We start from the raw sequence: 24,536 nt of genomic DNA, 5'->3' as shown, positions 1-24,536 counted from the left end.
TACCCCGCAAAATCTCCCGAAGAACTCGATGCGGCTTACAAAGGCCAAGGCCGCCAACAACAACAACATACAAATATAAGAAAAGTTGATAACTGAAGGAAAAATAACAAGGGAAGAATAAAGATATGTCTACCTATCCTATATAGCAGAGAAGTTCAATAATTATCAGCAAACTTACAATAAACACAACGTTTCCAGTATAGTTTCCATTTTGGTCCTTATTCCCAGCACGTCTGCTCAAGTTTATGACCTAAGTATGTCTTCTGAATCAGATCAGGACAAATAAATTACAACATTAAGATAATTTTTTAAAATCATTCAAAGGCACAGCAGATAACCGTTCCCAACGAAGGATAACTGCTGCAGTCTTTATTTATTCTATTTATTTATTATTGCACAGTACAGATAATTATTCTCCCATTGTTAAGTTACCAACTGAAAATTGACAAAACTAACATAGATACAGATCTTTCATGCATAAACAAAGATGCTGCTCATGAGTATATATTTCTCTGTTTGCTTAGAAAAGACAGCTCTGCATGCAAACAACTTGTGATATGAAATCTCTTTTTCCACTGTAGCAATTGAAGAACTCATTCAAGGTAAGAAAGTTTCAATCTTTCCCCAGTTTCCACATCTACTGCAAAAAAACAACTTCAAAATTCAACTATGAACTCAATGAACTAGTAGGCAAATATAATGCAATCAACATATATTGCATTCTTGAAGGCTGTACCACCTATACACGTAATTGAAAGTATGTCCCAATGAACTCAACAGAGCTTTCTTCAGAGTATAATGCAGGAGGATTGAATTGACAGTTTCAAATTAAGGTCAAATATGCTGATAATTCATAAAAGTGATTTAAAGATGAAAAAAAAACCATGGGTGAATTGGCCAGGAATATGTTTTATTAGCAGAAGTAACCTAAGTTTCATCCATGAAATAATGATACTTTCATATGGTAAAATAGGAGAAACAGCCAATCCAGGGAAAGTATTGCCGTAGCCCTCCAAATGCTGCCAGAATACAACTTCTCATATTGTCTATACTGGCTAGGGCTGGAACGAAACTCATCTGTGCTTGCTTGACACTAGGCCCCCTTCCATACTGCCCTATATCCAAGGATCTGATCCTAGATTATCTTCTTATCCCAGATGATCTGACAGTGGAGATTCATATAATCCAGTTCAAAGCAGATAACCTGGGATCAGATCCTGGGATATAGTTGCAGTGTGCAAGGAGGCTATGATCTATATGAGAAGCTTGCTAGAAAGTTGGCCCTCCACACTCATGGATTTAACCTTTATGGATTTGATGATCTGCCAGGGTTTTTTTTGTTTGTTTGTTTGTTTGTTTTGTCAGTACCTCTACTGCTGCACAATGCCATAACACTGCTGTCCATCTTGAGCTGTGTTCAATTAAGAAGCTTACTCAGCGGTCAAATCTGTGGTCACTGGTGGAAAAGTAAACTGGTAACATGCATATTCCCTTGCTCATTCAGGCAGGGAAAGGGGGATAGCAAAAGAAAGGAAATGTGGGGAAATAGAGGAGCTGGGAGGATAGGGGAGGCTCTTCCCCACTATTCCACAGACTATTCCATATTTTCAGCACCATGAGTGATTTTTCCTCATTCCTTCCTCCTCTCACTTCCACCACCTCACAAGCACACATTTTGGGGGGAAAGAAACAATGGTAAGCAAGCATGAAAGGATGGCTCTATTGGCCATTCTATCATATTCATCATTCTCTCACTGCTACCATCCACCATTTGCAAAGGATTCCTTTTCCACAATGCAAACTGTTCAACATGCTATTTGTGACGGCGCATGTGGCGCCACATATATGTAGTACTGTTAGTTGCAGGATTTAAACTGTCATTTTATTCCTGTCTACCTTGTATATGTATAGTTAAATTTCATTGGTTATTATAGCTGTCAACTTATTGTTGTTGAGCACCAATTGGCTTGTTTCCCCAGTTCATTTGTTTAGGCTCCGCCCCTTCCAAGGGAGAAAGGAAAGGTATCTCTCTCACCTTTTTTACCTCAGAAAAAGACTCATTGGATGGACGAGTGCAAAGCTTGGCCTAAAGCCCCTGGTCAAGGCATTTTTTACTACCGATTCTTAGGTTTTTATCCCTGAGTCTTATACTTTATGTTCAAACCCCCTGAACGACATTGTGAAGATCTCAGGCGCCTTCATTCCGGTTCTTTGGCACCATAGGAAGGTCTTGTCCTTCAATTTAGGCCACTGAACTGGGGTTGTGGTTTGCTCCGGCATTCACAGCCATTGAGAGAGAGGGAGCAGGAAAAGCTTCTCAGCTTACAACTCCTAGGACCCTGGACTTTTAGAGTTTATAAAGTAATTTTCCCTGTTGAAACATCAAGTTTGTGCCTAAGAAAGTGAACTCATTGTCAACAATAAACACCATTTCGAGTTACTTGTTGTGTTCTGGTCCTTGGGAGTTCCAGTTTCCCTAAAGGAGGGCAAGAAGCAATCCCCTGGGGAAAGATGTCACGTCCATGCCTCTTTCTCTATAGCCCCAGGCGCGACGGCAAACTATTACAGACTACAATGGATTTGGTTTGGCTCTTTAAAGTCAATTCTGAAACTACAAATGAAAAATAATTTGGTTGAGTGTTGGAGGCCAGTTACATGACAGTCGGATGATATGAAAAACATATGGCATAAGTGGCACCATTTCCTGGTTTTGTTTTGGTTTTTTTAAAAGGTCCAGCTTAAGTTTATCTGTAAACCTTAAAGATTGCTGATTTCCTTCAATGACATTAGATTTTGATATTTCACTCTTATACATTTTTTCTTAGTTTCAATTTCTTTAATTATTTTTATTATTATAGTTTGTTTACATCTGATACTGAATATTGATTCTTGGAAACTAACTTTTATTATGTACAATATTTATACGTCACCTTGAAATTATGTATAAACATTGTAAATGAATAATACTCTGTTGAAATGCAATTGTAATGATCAAATTACTGTTAGGCCCTCCAATATTGAAAAGTTTTCTAGGCAGCTCACATATTAAATAACAAAATACATTATGGGAAAATGCAGCATTATGGTAACATCTATGCATAAGAATACAAGAGTCTGTGTCCCTGCCCCCCCCCCTTTTGGGGGGATTCCATTGGTATCAGAAGAGACTCAAGGGGAGCTGGAGCACTCCTGATTTCCTCTCCATTTTATCCATAGTCTCAAGTGTTTGTATTTTGTGTTGGATATTCAGAACAGATTTGGTATTCTCCAATTCACTGTGGTGCATCTTCATTTATCTATTCCAATTATTTCCAGTTACAGAAATCTAAAGAAGTCTGCAGGTGCAGAAGCAAGAAAATACACAGATAATGCTATTCCCAAAGTAATGCCAGTGGAGTAAAATCCCCAAATAACTCCTCTCTGCTGCTAATGGATTTCAAATTTTATTGACTAACATTATTGCATGTCTCTTGAATGGTTTTTAATATTCTTGTGATATGAAGAAGTCAGTGAAGCTTCGAAAGCTTGCATGAGGTATTTTGTGCATATCAGTAGACCCAATAAAAGTACAATTATTTTGTGGATTTAAAGTGTTTTTGCATTTTGTCCGTTGAAACCTGTCCCTCACATTACCATGTCAGAATAGCATACACACGATCACATAGGTACAGAACACTATAATTCATCCTGAAGCAAGTTTGATGAGAACTGCTTTCACTGTGTGGGTGGTTACTGTAGATTGACAAACCTGAAACTGGTTTGAAGCCACAAAGGGAATTTAATACAAAACCTGGCCTCAAACTGCTTTGCAGTGTTTTCTCCTAATTTTCTATACAGTTGAGTAACAGCACACCAAAGGATTATGGGATGAAAAAACGAAAGGGACAGTGAAAATAGTGATAGTTAGCCATAGAGGTAATCACTTACCCCTCCCAGGAGTCGATAAACCCACTGCTACCCTGCCATGCCCTTGGGAGATTGCACTTTTGATTTTGCCCTGGATCTGGGATATATTTGGATTAGCTGCAGCACATTATATGGCTGAAATCAAACTTCCTTCTGACTTTTAAAATGTGGTGTTTCCCATTTAATTCAAGCTGCAGCGCACATTGCTAGTGTGCATTTTATGACCACTGCAGTCTTGAGCCAGGTTTGAAATGAATTAAATAATCAATGTAGAAGGGGCCACATTCTGAATTCAAAGTTCTTGGAATAGTCAACTGCCCATTAGAGTCCACTGCCCACCAATCAGCCAGGACAAGACAATTCACTTATGAAATTAGGATTTTAGAGAAATAATGCGACCAATCATGAAATTCAGTGTCTGAAAAACTATAAGCCAGGATATAGCACTGTCTGGAAACCCAAAGAACTATTTCAAAGTATAAGGCATGATAATTGGTCTGTCTACCAAGCTACTCCTCAGTATGGAATGATTCACTTCCACTACGGGAATATCCAAAGTACCAGAATATACTGTCTATCCCTGGCACCTAACTGATGAAAAAACTTGTCCTGTGATGTGCAAATACATAATATTAACCATGCCATCCTAAAAATGCAGGAAAGTCATGTGTAAATTGTTCAGAAGCCGACTAAGTAGATACATATTAATGAAGACTGAACTATATTTTACATATAAATGCAGAATTCATAAAATGAATTCTTAAATGAGGAGTGAAGTGTGGCTCTAGTTTACTGCTGCCAGATAAGACCCTACATTTTTATATCTTTAGCATCTCAGCTAGTAATTTCATCCTTGGTTTCTAAGGCCTTCCAGATAATTAAAAATAACAGATTTACAACAATCTGAAGAATGGATTAGCCAGTAGAATTTGTCACTTTTTGACAAATTGCTTTCATATTTAAATAATATTGAGGCAAAAGCAGATCCAAGGATAATCATAAAATTTGACTAAAACTTAGGAGACTTCCAGACAAAGTTTTATCAGGTAAGTTCCTTTCTTAGATACTGAATATCATATGTAAGCCTCATTTTTGAAGCTGAGCAGGGCCAGCCCTGATTAGGACTTGGAAAGGAGACTGCTAAATCATGGCAGGTGATATAGACCACTGCTTCTTAAACTGTAGGTCTTGACCCCATAGCTCAATGTTGGGCTCACAAAAAAAACTGTGTATATATCACTGATGACTGTTCTAGACATTTACACAAATCTGTTGTGCAGAGTTTACAGTGGACTCTGCAGAAGATGCTTCAGCTATACTTCATAAAAAGGAAAATCAGCCTGTTTCATGTCATATGTTCTGCAGTTGATGGTGGTTGGTGATGGAAGGGTTGATGTGAGTATTAGTTCTAGAGGGTTTGGTAATCTGTAAGTGGGAGTTCATGGGTGAAAGCAATTAGGGGTGGAGGTGTGCAGGAGATGGGTTGCAGCTTGGCGTTACTGGATTTAAGGAGCTAACCTTGAGACTGATCTTTGGGAGAAAAGTATCCATTGTATTTTGGTGGTGGAGGCTGCTGGTTTTTCCCCCAGGTCTGTTGGGTTTTTGGTATCCTGACCTGTCTCCTGGAATCTTGAACCTTTGGACTGGCTTTTGACTATAGTATAGACTCTTGATCCCTGGACTTATTAAACTCTCAGCATTTGACCACTGGACTGATTATGGAGTAGTTTTTGCTATCAGTTTTTGTTTATTCTGTGGCTGGGTGCTATCTTTATGTTTTATGTTTTGGTCTATTAAAACAGCCAGCAAGTAAGTGCTGTTTTAATTAAACTGTTTGGTTAATCTCTATCTAAATAAGGTAGAGCCCTGGCAATGTGACATTTCACATGGAAATGCTGATTTGTCATCTGTAAATATTTGATTGTTATACCTACTTTATATACCTATATAACTGGGGTAATGTAAAAAATTCTCAGATCAAAAGGTGTCCTCAGTAGAAAAGTTTAAGAAGCCCTGGTGTAGACTATATTTCAGAGGAAGGAACTGGCAAACTATTTTTGAATATTCCTAACCTAAGAAATTAATAGAGTTGCTTTAAGTCAACAGGCAACCTAAAGACACATACTACACACTGAAGTAATTTTATGATTATCAATATTTATAAATAGCTTCATTAGCCTATCAATAAGCTCCTCCACTGCCCCCACAAAAATGGTTGCACTCTAGAAAAAGCAAACCAAGAAACTAACGAAATCCAAATGTACCACTAGATTCCTTCTGATATTCAAGGTATTTGTAGAAAATGGAGGGAACAGAATTAAGGAGAAAATTTAACTGCTTAAAGCTTCTTTCTTCTCAAGATGCCAGCTTGTGTTAGACACACATCTATTCTTAAGGAAATTGGTTCCAAGAGCCTTTTTGCTTGATCTAATGACAATATTATTTGAGTTTGGTTGATTGTCACTAACCAATTTATGACTCCCTATGTTTTGGAGTACTGTGCTTTTTCTGCTGGTGTGTCTCTCGGCATTTTGGAGAACAAATATGCAGAACTAGAAGCCCTTCCACACTGCTCTTTAAACTGGAGTATATGAGGCCCGACTGAGAGATAACCTGGGATAAACAGATAATCTGGGATCAATTCCTGGGATAAAGGAACAGCGTGGAATGGACCTAAGAAGTACTGTTGGAAATTGTAAGAATTGCAAGAGCACTGGAATATCTCTTTGGAGATTAGGTATGGGATAGTGGCTTTCCTGCTCATGAGAGTGGTAGATTTAGTGTAACCTGTCCCGGATGACACTGCATTCCTCCTGAGAGAGCTGGTGTATAAGGTGGGAGAAATCTTAGATCCAGTTTTGTCATGGTAAATCTAGGTACTCTTTGTGGCCCAACATGTGGGGCCAGCTTCAACTGGTGTACTTGCTCTCCTAGAAGGAATAATGTAGACTAAGTCCTCATCTACAATGCCATATAATCCAGTTTCTAAATCCATATTATCTGCTTTGAAATAGATTATATGGCAGTGTAGGCTCATATATTCCAGCTCAATGCAAATAATCCATATTCTGAAATATCCATCTTATGTAGAACATTCAGTGGTAACTTCCTGATTAGACTACCACCATGCACTCTACATAGTCCCTGAAGACAATTCTGAAGCAGCAACTGCAGCAGATTGTTAACCAAATAACATGTACCATCAGGTCTAAAGGACTGGGACTGGTTGCCAGTATGAATCCAGTCTGAACTACACATAATTGTAATGACATGCCTTTGCACTCTTGAAGGACTTGTCTTCCATTAATGGTGAAGATGAGCATGTGAAACTCAGTCAGAGGGAAATAAATGCAAAGGGGAAAACTGGGCTCTACGGCAGTCTCAATGTTCAGATATATTTCCAGGAAGTGTGTTTGTAGGGTTGGGGGCGGTGTAAGGTAGGGGGAGTCATATCTGATATATAAAATAGAAAAGAAAATATTTCTTTTCTATTGATTTCCCAAAGCAATTTAAAAAAGTGTGTCTTGATGCTATGTGTTTTGAAATCAACTATGATGTATGACAAACCTGCCACAGGATTGTAGGCAAGATTGCGTTTTTTTAGTTTTAGGGTGTGTGGCGAGCCCAAGATCACCCAGTGGGTTTCCATGGCTGAAGCCAGGTTGGTCTCCTGGATTCTAATCAAGCTACTAAACCACATTGGTTCATTTATTGACTCTGAACTGTTCTAATGGTGGTTTCATCTGGCAAGTCTTAATACTTTTGCGAAATACAGAGCAACAACGTTCCCTTGGTCTCACCTCCAGTCTGGAAATTAAAAACAGCCTAACAAAAGTACTTCCCTTAGCTGGTAGACTACATTTCTATATATACTCACAATCAAGCATTATATTGTGCACTTCTCCTCCTCAATAGATACAAATGGACGTGGCCATTCCAAGGAGAGATCAAAACATCAGATGCCAGAATCTTCTGCATAATGTAGGAATAATCACCACTGAACCTACTTCTGAGTAAATTTGCACAGAACTGTGCTGGCAATTAGTCAGGTCTCTAACAATGTAGTCAGTGCCCCCAGAGAAAATTTGCCTTGTTATACAAATTGCCATTCTGTTTTCAAGATTCTTGCCTTCCTACTTAGTAGTAGATTACTTTCCAACACAACGGCAGCAAATAGGTTTATTTATTTATTTTTTTAAAAAGCATGCATTACCTTTCCTCTTTAATTTTATTAGTTGATTCATAGTTGAACTAATAAGACGAAAATAATTGTCAAATGGCTGCAAGAGATTTTAAAAACCTTAAATAAACAAAAGGCTCCTATTGTGCTCCATATGTGGAAGAAACATGGATAGTTTGAAGAACAGTGCTTACAAAAAGACTAAACTGTTATCCAATAATTAAATGACTTATTAAAGGAAAAGTTTTATAAACAGGATTATCTAGGAGTCCCATTCTCCACCCAATCTTTCTATTTTCTTCTTCTTTTCTTACCAGCATTCCTATATACCAGCATTATTTCTACCCTTAAAAAAACACTTTCTCTTTTCCTTCCATTTTTATCACTGTTTGAATTACAATGGCAATAAATGTGTAAAAGAAAAGGAAGATGGACAAAGTATCTTTCAATACCTTGATATCCTTTATATTTGAAATTGTATAACAAGACTATTTATCTGGGGTACAGATTTGCATACATTGATCACATTCTCAGAACCAACAATTAACAATAAAAATTCAATGACTTCTGCCATTCCCTCCTGGTCCTTGTCTCTCTAGAGAAATATACACCTGTACTTGCTAATTTTCTTCCTTTCTTGCTCTTACTGCCCCTTTCCCGCCCATTGCTTTGTTATCTATTTTAACGGCAAATTTTAAACAGCAATCTTCCCAAGGCAGACACTGCTCTTGGTTTTTACACGCTATAGTCATAGATGATACTATGTAATCACTGATATTCCATCCCTGCAGTTATCATAAACTGTGAATCCTCCTTTTATTTTGAACCATGTACAGCTTCGCTCTTCCCTTTAGTTATTTAGTTAGATTTGTCATCACTTCAAGAAGCTTGTGATTGTGTGGTAGTAACTCCTTTATCTTCATAGCATTTCTGTAATGTCAGTTAGGCTGACAGACAGTGAACTTGACCAAGCTTTGTGGCTGGGCCCCCTGGTGGCACAGTGCATTAGATCGCTGAGCTGCTGAACTTGCTGACAAAAAGGTTGGGGGTTTGAATCCAGGGAGCGGGGTAAGCTCCCGCTGTTACCCCCACCTTCTGCCAACCTAGCTGTTTGAAAACATGCAAATGTGAGTAGATCAATAGGTACTGCTTCGGCGAGAAGGTAACAGCGCTCCATGCAGTCATTCTGGCCACATGACATTGGAGATGTCTACGGACAATGCCGGCTCTTCGGCTTAGAAATGGAGATGAGTACCACCACCCCCCAGAGTTGGATACAACTAGACTTAATGTCAGGGGAAACCTTTACCTTTACTTAGGAATTGCATCCTGGTGGTCTCCCAACGCAAATGCAGCATTCTGTCTTATACATAAACTGCTAAACTCACGGTGAGTGCCACTTTTGTGTTATTCCTATCACTATGCTACAACTTGAAAATTGAGGCCACATACCTGCCTGTATAGCCTCTCTGCAGAGTAATACAGTATGGCAAGGAGCCATTATGTTCTTTTTCCCTCCCTTCTTCTCCACTATGAGCCACCAGGTTTTCTCAGGTTGACTCCTTGGGTGAAACTACATCAAGGCAGTGCCAGGGCAGGTTTCATTCAGATCTACCGTTAACACATATTTTAAACTCCCCACAACCTCTGACAGCATTCAGACTCATTTTTCTTCCTCTATAAACCACCCCCCACCATAAGCCTTCTCCACATTCTGCCAATACAATTCAGGAGCATCCCCAAAGGTCTGTGTTTAAAGAAGCAAAGGGGTAGCAGTTCTGAAGATTCAAGTGAGGATGATTTGTTTAGTGTGTTTTGTTTTTGTCACGTTGATCTACCTATAATTTTCCTTCTTTTATCTTAAAAATAATAATCCTACATTGCAAATACAGTAATTGCCACATTCCATCCTTCCTTCCAAAAAAAAGGAAGCTCTATTGCTTAAAATGATAATTGCCACAATTCTGGAAGAAAAATAAGGTCCCATCAATAAGATGTGGCAGCTATTTTAAAGTAAAATTATTACTATTATTTTTAAAGTAGATAATAAAAATACCATATAAATTATTTACTAGAAATGTTTTGTAAGTTGAGCTTCCTATATCTGGAATTTTGAAATTCAAAATACTTCAAAATCCAAAATTATTCACATGGGTGGCTGAGATAATGAAACTGTTGCTTTGTGTTCAATGTACACAAACTTTGTCTCATGTACAAAATAATTTTTAAAATATTGTGTATAAAATTACCTTTGTCTGCATGAGGTATAGATGAAACATACATAAAATTCATGTTTAGGCTTGGGTCCCACCTCTAAGATATCTCATTATCTATACGCAAGTATTACAAAATACAGAACATGTCTGGTTCCAAGCATTTCAGATAAAGGATAAATCTGTATTGCTAGAATTTTATAACATAAAATGTTATTGACAGCAAATGATTTATTAAGCATATGTGTAAACACTTGATTCATGCAAAGGAAACACAAGCTGATTTCAGGATTACTTGAAATGAAGAAGGAATTCTGGAAAGCTACTAAGCCAGACCTCCTGCTCCTACCATGGGTCAATGAGCTTGCTACATTTTTTTTACAATACCAAAGAGCTAGGAACTATTTACATCTTGAGAAAGTCATCCTATTTCAGAAAAAAAGATAATTAATTCCAATGTTAGATTCCTCCAAATTTCAATCGTTGACATTTTGACATAGTAGAGGTCCTACAAGCCGCTGCAATGCAGCTCCTGAACCACGGTACCGTATGTGCCATAATTTGTGGAACACCTACCTGTTGGTGGGATGATTCCAGGAGACATGAGACCAGGGACAGAATGCGGCATAATATGAGAATTCTCTGGAGAGGTGACACTTTGGGTCCGCTTAGGAGGCCGTCCAGGTCTGGAACTGAAAGGGAAAAAAACAAGCAAACAAAAACTTTACAATTAAGCTGTTGTCTTACACATCATTTCAAAGTTGTTTCAATTGGAAACATGGACTGTAAATAAATTTGTTTCAAGGACGGTTGCTTTTGCAGTTAGATGTAATAGACTTCCATCACTAATTAGATTACATGCTGAATTCATTTTCCTCATTGAAGATCAGCCGCGCTTGATGCATAATTCATAGCCTGCACCTCGTTACCTGCTTCTTCATATTAATATCTATACACAGTTTGAATTGCCTCGTTTGCATATGCTAAAGTTCTGCATGCAGCCTTCAGCACGAAAATTATGCACTAACTTGTAATAATTATTACAGTCAGCCTGCTATTGATTTATGAGACTTTTAAAAACCAAATATGTGTAGTACTTGTAATGAATGATATTTTAAGGTTCTTCAGGAAATTAAAAGGCAATGGCTGCCTAAGGAAATGTTCTGCTTGTTTGATTTAATACTACAGTTAGCTGGGAGGTGGAATGAAAGAGTGGTTCAGACCTATAGCACATTTTTCGATGATATGTTTTATTACTCCACACTACTACCCTGATATCTAGATGATAAATGACAATACATATCTAATATGTGAAAAGGTCTTGCAATTTCTTTATTTTTTGTCATGTAAAAGATAAGTCAAGTTATCATTTAACCCTTCTTTTATTTAAAGTAAAAACAAAAAAATCTTGCTTTAAATATGGTGCATTAGTCAGAAAAAGCATTCTTAAAAATGTCAGTCTTAGCAACTGACATCTATACTATGTAGAAATGCGAATGGGCTTGTGCTCATGGGAGGAGAGTCTTTCAGAAGAAATGTTCACATAATAGTAGAAGTCATCTTTCATGGATTTATTTTATTTATTTACATTTTGTATGAAAAGCATTGCATAAATTAGTATAAAACTGATAAAAATAGAAGCAGCACAAGCAGCTAAATATCATTTGACCAAAAATGGGCAACCGTGACTGCACTGTCTGTAGCCTTCAATTATTCTTCCTCTGTACATGAGGCAGAACATTGTAGACAAGCATACAGATGCAGAATTGTCTGTTCTTCTCCACAGTCGTACAAGGTGGAGGATTCTTTTAGGTAGTGCCATTTTGTCAGGTTGGCTTTTGATCTGCCCACTCTACTGTTCAGGGACTTCCAAGCTGCCCATTCTTGACTTGCCCCTGGAGGAAGACACTCGGGGGGGGGGGGGGGATCCAATTGGGATTTCCTGGTTTAACTGCCCAGAAGGATAGTGTTGCTGTGGGAATGGGGTGTGGTGGTGGTTCTCATGATGCTTTTTCTTGATTTGAGTCTGCTGGGGGAGCGGGAAGGCTGATAGCCATGCAGTGGGTGGTTTCCACAGTGTTCAACCTTATTTCTCTTAAAGCAGAAATTTCCTGTCACACATCCAGAGGGGGGGGGGGGGGTATGCCAGCTAGCTTATAGAGTTTATTAGCAGGTTAGGTTTAAGGCATCCTGTGATTATCTGTGATTATTCTGCATGTTTTGGTCAATGCTATGTTCACCTGCTTCGCATGGGAAGACTTGTGCCAAACAGGGCAGGCATACTTGACAGCTGAATAAGACAAGGCCAGGGCTGACATAGAAAGAGCCTCCTTGAAGATTAAGTAAATACAGTGGGGAGTCCCCTGCACAACGTTTCTTGTAAATGGCTAATCTTTCCAAACCCAAAAGCATTGCTTTTTAACATTTAAAATCTTTCATGGATTAACTGAGCCAGAGAAATCCCATGCAACTGGAACTTTCAATGTCATGAAAGCCCACATACAAGCAGCTGTGTGAGAAGCCTACTGCATAGAGACAAGTACAAAAACCACATAATAAGGGGTATGAATAATGTCAAACCAGAAGAGAGATTCTGTTCTTGAATCACAGCACAGAGCTAAATTGTGCAATTAAAGGAAAGGGGCAAGGATCAAGAGTCAATATGAGAATCTAGTGGCACTGATATAGCTAATGGTACCGGGATGGAATGGCATGAATAGCAGGATTATTCAGTTGGGTTGAGTTTCCTGAGCAGCAGGTCCAAACATATTCAACAATAGGTAGTATTGGAGAGAAGACATGAGCCGTGAGGAGAGTTGGGTAAGAAATAAAATTATTATTATTATCATCATCATTATTACTATTATTATTATTAGTGTTTAGGGAAGTCACCTAAAATCCTCTGCTGATGTAAGTGAAGGTGTATCCAATTTAAGAAGTATGAGTCATATGAAAAGTATGAGTCAAAGATACCATCTATAACAGAGTTTTCCAAACTGTGTGCTGCAACACATTAGTGTGTCAGCAGCAGTATATAAGTATGCTGATTAATAGCCCCTCCCAGGTGACAGTAGCAACCACACTGCATAAGGCTAGGAGGGCCAACTCATTCTCTCCTACACAGGGGAGGCCAACCTTAATCATTTTGGGGCCAGGCGGAGCATAACAACAACAACTTTATTCTTGTACCATGCCTTCAACTCCCCAAAGGGACTTAGGCAGCTTACATATGGCACAAAATGCCTAAGATAAAGCATAAAATAAACACACAATACAATACAATAAAGTAAAAACTCTAGCATTTGCACCAGATCACCCCTCCGTCCCTGCTTCTTTGTTCTTCACTGACAGGGGGCAATGTGGATGAGAGAACTGCATTGTTATGGTTTGTTTATTGGGAAAAAGGCCTTTCCCTTTTCCAATCTTAATTTCTCCCTCTCTATCATACCTTTAACTTTTGTTTCTCTTTCAGTTTTAATTTAGCTTTCTTTTTTTTTTTTTTGCATTATTATTATTATTATTATTATTCCTTCAGACAGCGATTTTTTATTTGCTTAAATATTTGTTTTGGAAATGTCTGCTCTTATGTTACAAATCATATATTTTCAAATATATATATATAATATATGTATATGTCTGTCTTTCTTATAAGGGGTTGGTTTAACCTCTGGTCTGCTAGTAAAATTGAATTACTGTACAAAATGATGCATGTCTAAAAAGTGTGTCATTAACATTAAGTGTTTGGAAAGATCTGACCTATAACCTCTAAGGATCTCAATTTTTTTCTTTAAAAGAAAAGGATACAAGCTAATCTCTTTAAAGCTAAAGTTCTGAGAATAACTTCAATAGGGTGTACACCAGACATGCACAACACAAAGCCCACAAACCGCATGCAGGTCCTCAAAGGACTTTAGGCAGCCCTTGACAGTTGGCAGGTATAGCACATCTGGGCAACAATAATGTGGCCACCAGCACCCAAGCAATGCACGGCCACAATGCCAACCCTCTCCCCTCAAGTCAGGACCAAGAGCAGGAGTCAGGTCCTAGTGCCCAGACTCTGCCACAGCCTTCTCTTCCACACCCACAAGTAGAGCTCCTCTCTGACCATCCCCTCCTATTGCATTCCATTCTCCCCCCTCCCCCACAAGCCACAAGTGACACAAGTGAGGAAGGGGCAGGGAGGGAAGGGGGTTGGAAGGTAGCTTCCCTAGTGGCTGTTACGGGCATAGAAGAAGCCCCATACTCAGGGCTATGGGAACAGACAACAATTACTCTCTATGGATAGGTTTCTCAAGAGCAGTGCCTCCCCTGGTCCCGGTCCTGGTCCCGATCCCGATCTCGAACACCGAGCCTGAAAAGGTTTAACTTACTTTAATTTTGATCTAAAGTTGTGCAGGTCTGGTTTACATATTACATTCCTACCCCCCCCCCCCCACAAAAAAAAATGATAGTTTACAGTTGCTCCTCAAGGTAGCTCTAAAATCTGAAGGTTGCTTTATAATGTCAATTAGTCTTGACTTTCTTATTGTTGAAATGCATAAATTCCAAGCAACTGCAGAAGTCCTGGGGTCTTAGAAGTCAAGTTTCAAGTCTTTACTCATTCAGCCAAGTGGCACTGGACTAGTCACTATACTCAGTTTAATCCTTCACAGGTAAGATAAATACAATTCTGTGAACTCCACACTGTGCTGCATGCAGTAATGACATAGAAAAGGTAAATTAAAAATTGCAATACTGGAACAAGGTGAACAGTATATCATAGATGCTGAAAATATTAGATATTTTATTTGAAAGTTCATTCTTAAATGCAAGACATATGTAGCACAAGTCTTGCTTTCACTGTGAGCATTAGATCATCTTTGTGTTTTGAGACACCCACATTTTTTTAAGCTACAACCCGTCCCTAATAAACGAATAACGATCAAAGTACAGGGCATTTCCTTGGAGTTTAATGACTCAAGACCTTGGGCCATTAACCTTAACTGGTCATTAATTCCCAAGTTAATGACCTGAATTGAGGTCATTATTAATATAAAGCCAGAAGAATTTTGTTTGGTTCAATGTAGTTTTTCTTTTTTCTTCTCACACACAAAAATGCACATTATTTTCTAGACTTTTGTGGGGGAAGCACAGGAAGAATGAAATTGTTTTAGTTTTCTTTTAACCTTGTAGTAAATATAGCCTCTATTCTTGGGAATGTTCTGTATCACTCACAGTGAAAATAAACATATTGGATTGGATCTACACAGAAGCTTTCCTCTCCCAGAAGAGCTATTTTACACCTTTCACTAGAGTGCTGCATGAGAAAAGTGATACAAAACTGATTTATAAAAGCCCAATCACACAGGAAAGCTAATCTAATTTTTTCTCTAAAACTATATAGGACTTTATTTTTTATTTAAAATCTACGATTAGAGAAATCAAAATGGAAACAGTATCTTTAGTTAGAAAAATTAGACTGATACGAAACCAATACAAGGCATATCTTTTGACTGTCCAAGTTTGGGAGCAACAATCCTAATTATTAATCATTTCTGCCACTTTTCCACTGTTCTTAAAATAACCTAGTTACTCTCTCCTCCTCCCATTTCCCACCTGTGTCTTCCACTTATTTCAGTTGCTGCAAGGTAACTCAGTAGGGCAGAAGAGGTGGAAACTTTGGCAATAAAGACACTTTTGCAAAAAAGAAAAAGAAAAAGAAAAAAAGAAAAAGAAATGTACAGATGTAGGGTGGGTTACTCCTGGCTTGAAAACAGGGATCTAAGTGTCTTAATAGGAGGATATTGAGAAGCTGGGACGTGTCCAGAGGACAAAAATCTGGAAGCCAAGCCCTATGGGGAACAGTTTAGGGATCTGGATATATTTTGATTGGAGAAAAGAACAGGAGAAGGCTAAGAAGGGACATGATCACCATGTTAAATATTTGTTTTCTGCTGCTCTGGAGAATAGGACACGGGGCAATGGATTCAAATTAAGGGGGGGGGGGGAAGGATTCCACCAAAACATTACAAACAACTTCCTAACATTAAGAGCTGTTTGGCAGTGGAATATGCTGCCTCTGAGTGTGGTGGAGTCTCCTCCTCCGGAGGTTTTCAAGAAGAATCTGGTTGGCCATCTGTTTGAATGCTTTGTGCTTTTCCTACATGGCAGTGAGTTGGAGTGGATAGAACTTGTGTTCTCTTTCAACTATGATTTTATTAATCTTGCCCTTCTCAAACAAACAAAAGAAAACTGCTGTACTCCCTTTCTAGCTTGTGTATCCATTCTCATCAGTTGTTCAACTACTCATGTCCTAGGTTTCCTCTCTGAAAAGCTGGAGCTTACAGTGTTGACTATCTGGGGCTCATAATTTAAAAACAACAAAATTTCAGTGCAAAAGAGGATGAGTGAATAATAACTAGTCAAACTCCAAAGAACTAACTACAGTCCACCCTCCATATTTGCTGGGTTTAGGGGCACAGGACCCCAGAGTGAAAGGGAAAACACATGAATTGGGGTTTTTTTTACCTAAGAGAACACCACTCTAGGAATTTCTAGTTATTCCAGCATGACTCTACAATCAATTTCCACTGGAAAGTCACCACATAATCGCATTGGAGGACCTAGAGAATCCTAGAGAGATGCTCTTTCTAGACATCCATAGGTCCATCAGCACGCATGGAGGAAGCTCACCACAGAGTCACAATGGAGGACCTAGACATTTCTAGAAAGAACATTTTTAATCAAATACATGAATAATCAAATCCACAAATGTCCAAACCAGAAATGTTGAGTGACAACCATAAAATTCAAATCTCATATCATATTATTATAGAACATCTGTTGTCCAAACACCAGACATGCATTGTTTCTGACACACCAACAAGCCATTCTTTTCTTTTCCTTTTTTCTGTCCTACACATGTACCAATGATTATAACATGAATTATAAATGTATTTGTTCCAAGGATAACTGTATTTCAGTTAAGTGCAATAGACGTGGAACACTGATGGGATATATTCAACTCTGTTGTGTCAGATGCTAGGTAAATTTAATGTACAGACTAAATCAGCCAAGATCCTTTAAATAATGGTGGTGGTAATAAGGGTGATCAGGATGTACAAAAATAAAACAACACTGAGTTGCCAAAAATAATCTAATTTATCACCAACTCACCTCTCATGCAAATGTAAAACCCAACATGATAGAAATTATTTTTAGAAATTCAAATATATGTAACCATTACTACATTAAAATTTATTTAATGAATTTGAAACATCAACTTGTTGAACATACATGCACATATTTCCACTGGTCAACAAAATTTATTTTTATATATAAACTTACACACACACATGCATACACACATACACACATATGTTTGTGTGTATAACAATGTGTACAGATTTAGAAAGAGACTGTATGTTTCAATATTAGATTGGTAAACAAAAAATCAGCTGCTGCTTACTTTGTTTGAAGAAGTAATTTAGAATGTTTAATCTTGAACAAGTTTGCATTGACTTATTTGCTGACATCACGGCAAAAAAATCAAGTTACTTTCTTAATCTCATGCACTGACAGCGAAAATAAAAAATACATGACATGCCTTGATGACTCTACATTACTATTATTCTATGAAAAAAAAATTCATGAAGTCCTGTAGCTATTGTGCCAGTTGCCTAAGTATTCCAAAACAAGTTCAAGTTATGACATTTCAAGACCCGAATTACAACTGCATTCACATTTCTAATGGATCCCTCTGTTTTTGTCCAGTTGTAGTGGGGACATCAGACATTATTTCCGCCAAATCAGGGAAGAAATGCGTAGAAACAAGATTTTACTATTATAGTCTGTAGTCTTTGGAGCCATTTAGCAATTATAGTTGGGCAATAGTGTTTTTCCTCCTCCCTTTTCATAAGGGCTATAAACCACATCTAAAAAGCACAGTTTGTTGATTAGCATATTTATTGGCCATTTGCAGATTGCCTAGCTCTTGTTGAATTATTTTATTTGTATCTTAATTATATGTTTTTATTTCATCTAAGCCATACTGATCCCAATATTCAAAGTATACACAAATTAAAACAACACACATTCTATGAATTTACAGTGTGAAGTATCTGTAAACGTGGTACAATTAAATGTAAAATTATCCTACATTTAAAACAACAGGTCTGTTATAATCTCAATTTTGACAGATGTCCCTATTCAAAGTTCCATGTAAATCTGATATTACTTACATTTTAATGTTTATATGGTTGCCTGATTTCCAGATTGTAGGGCTTGTAACATACCAAGAATTTTACCTCTCACCATTCAAACCAAATAATTGACATCAGTACTTCCTGAAACAAGGGCCTAAATAACCTAAATGCACCAGATTCCATCTGATCAAGCAAACTCAGCGGAATCATCCCTGGTTCTTTTAGAAAAGAAATATTTCTGCTCTGATTACAGAAAAATAGTAGAAATTGTTATATTTTCATGGCTATTTATTACACATATTTGGTATCACACACTTGTTGATCTATGCCAGCGGTTCTCAACCTGTGGGTTATGATCTCTTTGGGGTCGCAAGACTGTTCCCAGGGGTCGCCGCCGCTTCCTCCTTCAGTCCCGCCTCCTCCACCTTCCCGGAATGACCCAATTATACTTAAAACAGCAATAAAAGCCATATTAATTTAAAAGATACTATAAAACCCACCAAGGTACAAAAATAGCAGCTGGGTACAATATCAGTTCCCATAAAGTGCAGAAGTGGAGCAAAAGTCCTTGAATATAGTGATTATGGCCATAATCCCTAAACATGGTCAAAGGCTTGTTTAAAAATATTCTTTGTGTTAGAGTTCATTTCTTAAGCAACAAGCAGTAAGTGATGCCAGGATCATGGCAGCAGGGAGTGAGAGCCAAACTACCTGGCTAACATTGTGTGGTTACAGCCAGGGTGTGGCAGCTGCTAGGGGATTAAAGAAGCAAAAGTACTACTGCTTGCTGTGGGTTATTGGAGAAGTGTGGAGAAGAGCAGTGCGTTTGGAGGAGTTTGGTGAAAGGAGATTGGAGTTCTACAAAGCTTGTGGCTTAAAGAGAACAATTGGAATCTGTATGTATATATGTTCTTTTGTATAAACTCTGCAAAAGACAAGTGACTGAGTTTGTTCCTTGGTCAAAGGCAAAAGGCTTCCACATCTGTGAGTGTCTACATTCATCTTTATTGCAACACTTTGATAGTAAGTGAACTATAAATCCCAGCAACTATAACTCCCAAATGACAAAAATCACCCCACCCCAACCCCACCAGTATTCAAATTTGGGCATATCTGGTATTTGTGCCAAATTTGGTCCAGATCCAGTGTCATTTGGGTTCACCGTGCTCTCCAGACGTAGGTGAACTACATTCCCCCTAAATCACTGCCAATTCCTACTAATCCCCTCCAGTATTTTCTGTTGGTCATGGGGGTTCTTTGTGCCAAGTTTGGTCCAGGTCAGTCATTCATGGGGGTCTCAGTGGTCTGTGGAAGTCAGAGCTGAATCAGTTGAAGATACTACAAATCCCATCATCCATTGTCCATACTCCCCCAAACATACTGTTTTTGTGATTAATCGCAAATGTTTACAGATATATCAGATATTTATATTATGATTGATAGCAGTAGCAAAATTACAGTTATGAAGTAGCAATGAAAATAATTTTATGGCTGGGAGTCACCACAACATGAGGAACTGTATTAAGGAGTTGCGGCATTAAAAAGGTTGAGAACCACTGATGTTTGTGCAGTAGTGTCCAGTTACTCCTAAGGACATTTCTTTAAACAATTAAAGTTCTAATCAAACTAATTAATTGATTAAAACCTGCATGTTATAGCAAAATTCTGCTGTAACTAAACATACAACAGATTTGTCTCCCTAATAAAGAGGATACAATTTTTTTTAAAAAGCAATGCATTTATTTTAATGGGTTTCTGTGCCTTTGGTAAACACAGTACATTGTAAACATAAAGTCTCCATTATCGTCCTTCTTATGAAAGTTTAATTTTTTTTCTATTGACCTAGTAATAGTCTAGATACTAACAGTTTAGCAGATAAAATTAAATGAATATAAACATTTTGCTTAATGACATCAGCAGTCAACACAGAACATCTGTGTTTTACTTTAACGGCAATCAGAGAATATTCTTTTGTTTATACTAAAGATAATCACGAGGTTTATATTTCTGTATTTAATTTGAGAGTGTGGAGGGGAGAGGGAGGAATAAAATACCAGATTACCTCCAGGGTCCCAAAAAGCAATATGTGACAAATGCACTTTTTCTCTTCCTGTTGTAACCGTGGTTAAACAATAGAAATGAACTTTCCCTGAACTCTTCTCCTTTAATAGCCTCGGTCCATGTTGACCCTATGGTACATGCTGGAACCTGATACTATCAAACATGCTGCTGCTAAAGCAATCAGATTCAATACAAATTATACACACTCCATTGTAACACTCCTTTCAGGATCTTATAAAACCTGTGCAATGGGAAACCATGCTAGCCATTTACCCTCTATTGTTTCAAAGCCACACAAACGCGCCCAAAATACTAAGACAAAAACTTATATTTGGCTATACTAATATGTTTACTCATTATAACACAGTAGCAACTATAATTTTCTCCCACCATCCAAAAGGCAATTGGAAGAATCATTAGCAAACAGATGGCTCCAGCCAGTCTAGGATCACATGAACTTCCATGTGAAATGAGTGAGATAGTGGAATTATCAAGCTTCAACTTCTGAATACTTGAAAGAGGCCACATACAGTAGCTGCTTTTTAAAAATCTAAGGCTATCTATAAAGTTAATATATCCATACAACAGTTGCAGCTGCTTTCACAATACACTGTGTGTTGAACATGTATCTTAAGGACCACAAAAAAAAACACATAATGAAAAGGTATTAGTGATGTTTTTAAAAATTACGTTTTGAAAGAAGGAACTCAAGGAGTATAACTTTCACATTCTGGTGGTACAAAAACACAATAACGACTGCCTTCCTGCTTATACCTATGAAGGAAAGGCATGTTTCCTAGGAAGGTGTGGTGGATGAGCAGTAAGTACAATTAAACTTGTCAGTAGTACAAGTGCAATGATGCCACCAATTTGTAACGACGCTACCCCTTTGTAACGACACCAGAAGCAGTAGGGCCGTCACTGATTTATCAGGGTCTCCTACTATTTGTAATGGATTTATAAAATTGATAACCCGGCTAATAGCCTGTAATATTTTGTTGGGCTTTCTTTAATGTGTAGCGCAGCTTGACTTGAAAGTATTCGTAACTGAGACTTGGCTTTAAGAGACACTGTAACAAGTTTATTGAAGTATAGAAGAAGCTTAATGGTTTCAATGTTTCTTCACTCCTAGAGGCACATTTCTTTAGAGGTTACATTTATAACATTTCATAAAGGACTGTTCCTTCCACTAAACAGGTTTTAAACTTATTTTTCCTCAAACTGAGTTTCTTTCCTTAACAAATCACTTCAGGTAGCAGTTTATTCTTTCCCTATGTTATTTCTGTTGCTGTAAAGATGCTTACTGGGGTTCTCTCCCCCTTTTTGCTCATACACTAACTACTAATCTAAATAAGTTAACTTGACCTATCTAAACCACCCAGGCTTCCTGGTTCTCAACACAATAGAACCAGCCTTTCCCTGTAGTTTTCTAACTACAGACTGCTTCCCTGATTCTCAACACTGTAGAACCAGACATTCCTGCAGTTCTCAGACTACAGACTGCTTCCCTGATTCTCAACACTGTAGAACCAGCCTTTCCTGCAGTTCTCAGACTACAGATTGACCATTTTAAAATGCCTGCCCTGCCAAGTGGCAGTTGGCTCTGCCCCTTTTTCCATGGCAACCCAGCTCAGAGTGAGCTGAGCTGGCTACCATCCCCCCAGTTATGCTATTTTAAATATTTACCCTTTTAAACACCTATCTACGGACACGAGACAGGGCCTTTTCTGTGGTGCCCCCCCCCCGACTCTGGAACACCCTCCCCAAAGATTTTAGACAGGCCCCTACATTGGCAGTCTTCAGAAAGAACTTGAAGACCTGGCTGTTCCGATGTGCCTTCCCAGAATAGTAAATCTCCAATACCAAGTCCCAGAAGCACTTTATTAGAATTAAGATTGCCACACACTGCACACTGCACTTCCCCTATAATCCTTACATATCACCTGTCACATCAGCACTTTTAATTCTGTACCCTTTACTCTGGCCCGGCCCAGTTTTATTGTGTTTTGGTGTATTGTTTATTGCTTGTTGTTTTGTTGTTTAATATTGCTTTAATTGTTTTTAATTTGCTTTAGGTTTGTATTGTTATGTTGTGTATTGAGGCCTTGGCCTTTGTAAGCCGCATCGAGTCCTTCGGGAGATGCTAGCGGGGTACAAATAAAGATAATAATAATAATAATAATAATAATAATAATAATAATCTATAATTATACATGACTGTAGGTTAAAATTCACACCTCATCACAACAAGTATGTGGTTGGCTGCTGAGTGACCAAATGTCCCCACGTTTTTGGCTTTCATATTTTTTTATCTTTAAGGATCTGAAGCTTTAGGTATGTTTACTGCCTATTACAGAGAAACCAGCTGATTCCTAATCCATCTAAAACATAGAAGTGTGATTTTCATCTTAAGAACAGACAAACATCTCGAGCTCTGAGGATTGCCTGGAAATGAATCCCACTCAAGCATTGCAGCACACTATAATACCTAGGCATCACTCTGGATAGTATTCTGACTTATAAGAAACACTGCCTGAATATCAACCAAAAAGTAGGTTCTAGAAATATTGTACGAAAGCCAACTGTCACAACTTGGGGATCACAACCAGACACAGTGAAAACATCTGCCCTTGCGCTTTGCTTCTCTGCTGCTGAATACGCATGCCCAGTGTGGAAAACATTGCGCTATGTTAAAACAGTGGATGTGACTCTTAATGAGGCATGCCACATTATCACAGGATGCCTGCGCCCCACACTACTGAAGAAATACACTGTTAGCTGGTATCACACCACCTGACATCCGCCGGGAAATAGCAGCCTGTAATGAAAGGACCAAGGCATTGAAATCTTTGGCTCATCCCCTGTTTGGATATCAGCTAGCATGCCAACACCTTAAATCAAGAAACAGCTTCCTAAGATCTACAGAGATACTCACAGGAACACTTCAGTATGCGAGAGTCTAAAGGTGGCAGGTTAAAACCTGAAACCTCAATCAGTGGCTGAGACTGAATGAGAAACTCCCTCCTGAACAAACAGAAGAGTGGATGATCTGGAAGGCACTGAACAGGCTGTGCTCTGGCACCACAAGATGCAGGGCTGACCTTAAGAAATGGGGCTACAAAGTGGAGGCCACGGCGTGCGAGTGTGGAGAAGAGCAAACCACAGACCACCTATTGCAATGCAACCTGAGCCATGGACCCTGAACTAGCTTCTGACAAGATAAATAAATTTTTAAGATGAGGTAGGGATCCAAGAAGAGACAGACTGCAGTCAGGAGAAGTAATTGTATGTTCAGGAACCCCGTGGATTTCATAGGATTTTCTTTAGACAAGCAATACTCAGAGGTGGTTGTGCCTGTTCCTTACACTGAAATAAAGCCCACAGCACCTGATATTTGGTAGCGGGTCTTCCATGCAAGTACTAATCAAATCTGATCCTACTTAGCTTACAAGATCTGATAGGATCTATTGCCTTTAGGATATCTAGACATATGCCCATGCAACATCACACTGCTGTCAAGTTGTCAGAAGTTAGGAATGCCACAGAAATCTGGTTTTGCTTGACCCAACTGAGAAGGGCAAAACTGTCCCTTTCTATCCAGGGAGTTGAGTTCAGACTACTTTTGTACTTTGAACTCAGGCTTGATCTACACTGCCATATAATCCAGTATTTGATTCTAGTTTATCTGCTTTGAACCGGATTATATGAGTCTACACTGGCATATAATCCAGTTAAAAGCAGATAATATGGATTCAGAAACTGGATTATATGGCAGTGTAGATGAGGCCTCAGTTTGCACCAATGGACAAAGAGGGACAGTGGAAGGAGGAGATAGAAATTGGGATATTTTAAAAGCACCTGAAAAAGGTGGACAACAGAGGAGTAATTAAGATTATTCCTGCCAAGTGAGACAGTTAGAGGGTATGGTGTAGACAGCATTCAGTAGACTAAAGAGAAAAGGGATATTTTAGTTTACTTCATTTGCCAGAGAAG

General features: G+C 38.4%; 1 protein-coding gene across 8 annotated transcripts in view; it reads right to left on the bottom strand.

Annotated features, from left to right (window-relative positions):
- DACH1 (dachshund family transcription factor 1) overlaps positions 1–24,536 on the bottom strand; it is a 378,332-nt gene that overhangs the window by 216,982 nt on the left and 136,814 nt on the right. For all 8 annotated transcript variants that reach the window (XM_060769404.2, XM_067466906.1, XM_060769403.2 and 5 more), the window contains exon 2: positions 10,876–10,991. In XM_060769404.2, coding sequence (XP_060625387.2) covers positions 10,876–10,991 — 116 coding nt within the window. The remainder of the gene's footprint in view (positions 1–10,875; positions 10,992–24,536) is intronic.

The sequence above is a fragment of the Anolis sagrei genome, chromosome 3, assembly GCF_037176765.1.
Source record: "Anolis sagrei isolate rAnoSag1 chromosome 3, rAnoSag1.mat, whole genome shotgun sequence".
Lineage (NCBI taxonomy): Eukaryota > Metazoa > Chordata > Lepidosauria > Squamata > Dactyloidae > Anolis > Anolis sagrei.
Note: the sequence above shows the minus strand (reverse complement) of the source record. Positions and strands in the feature narration are given on the sequence as shown.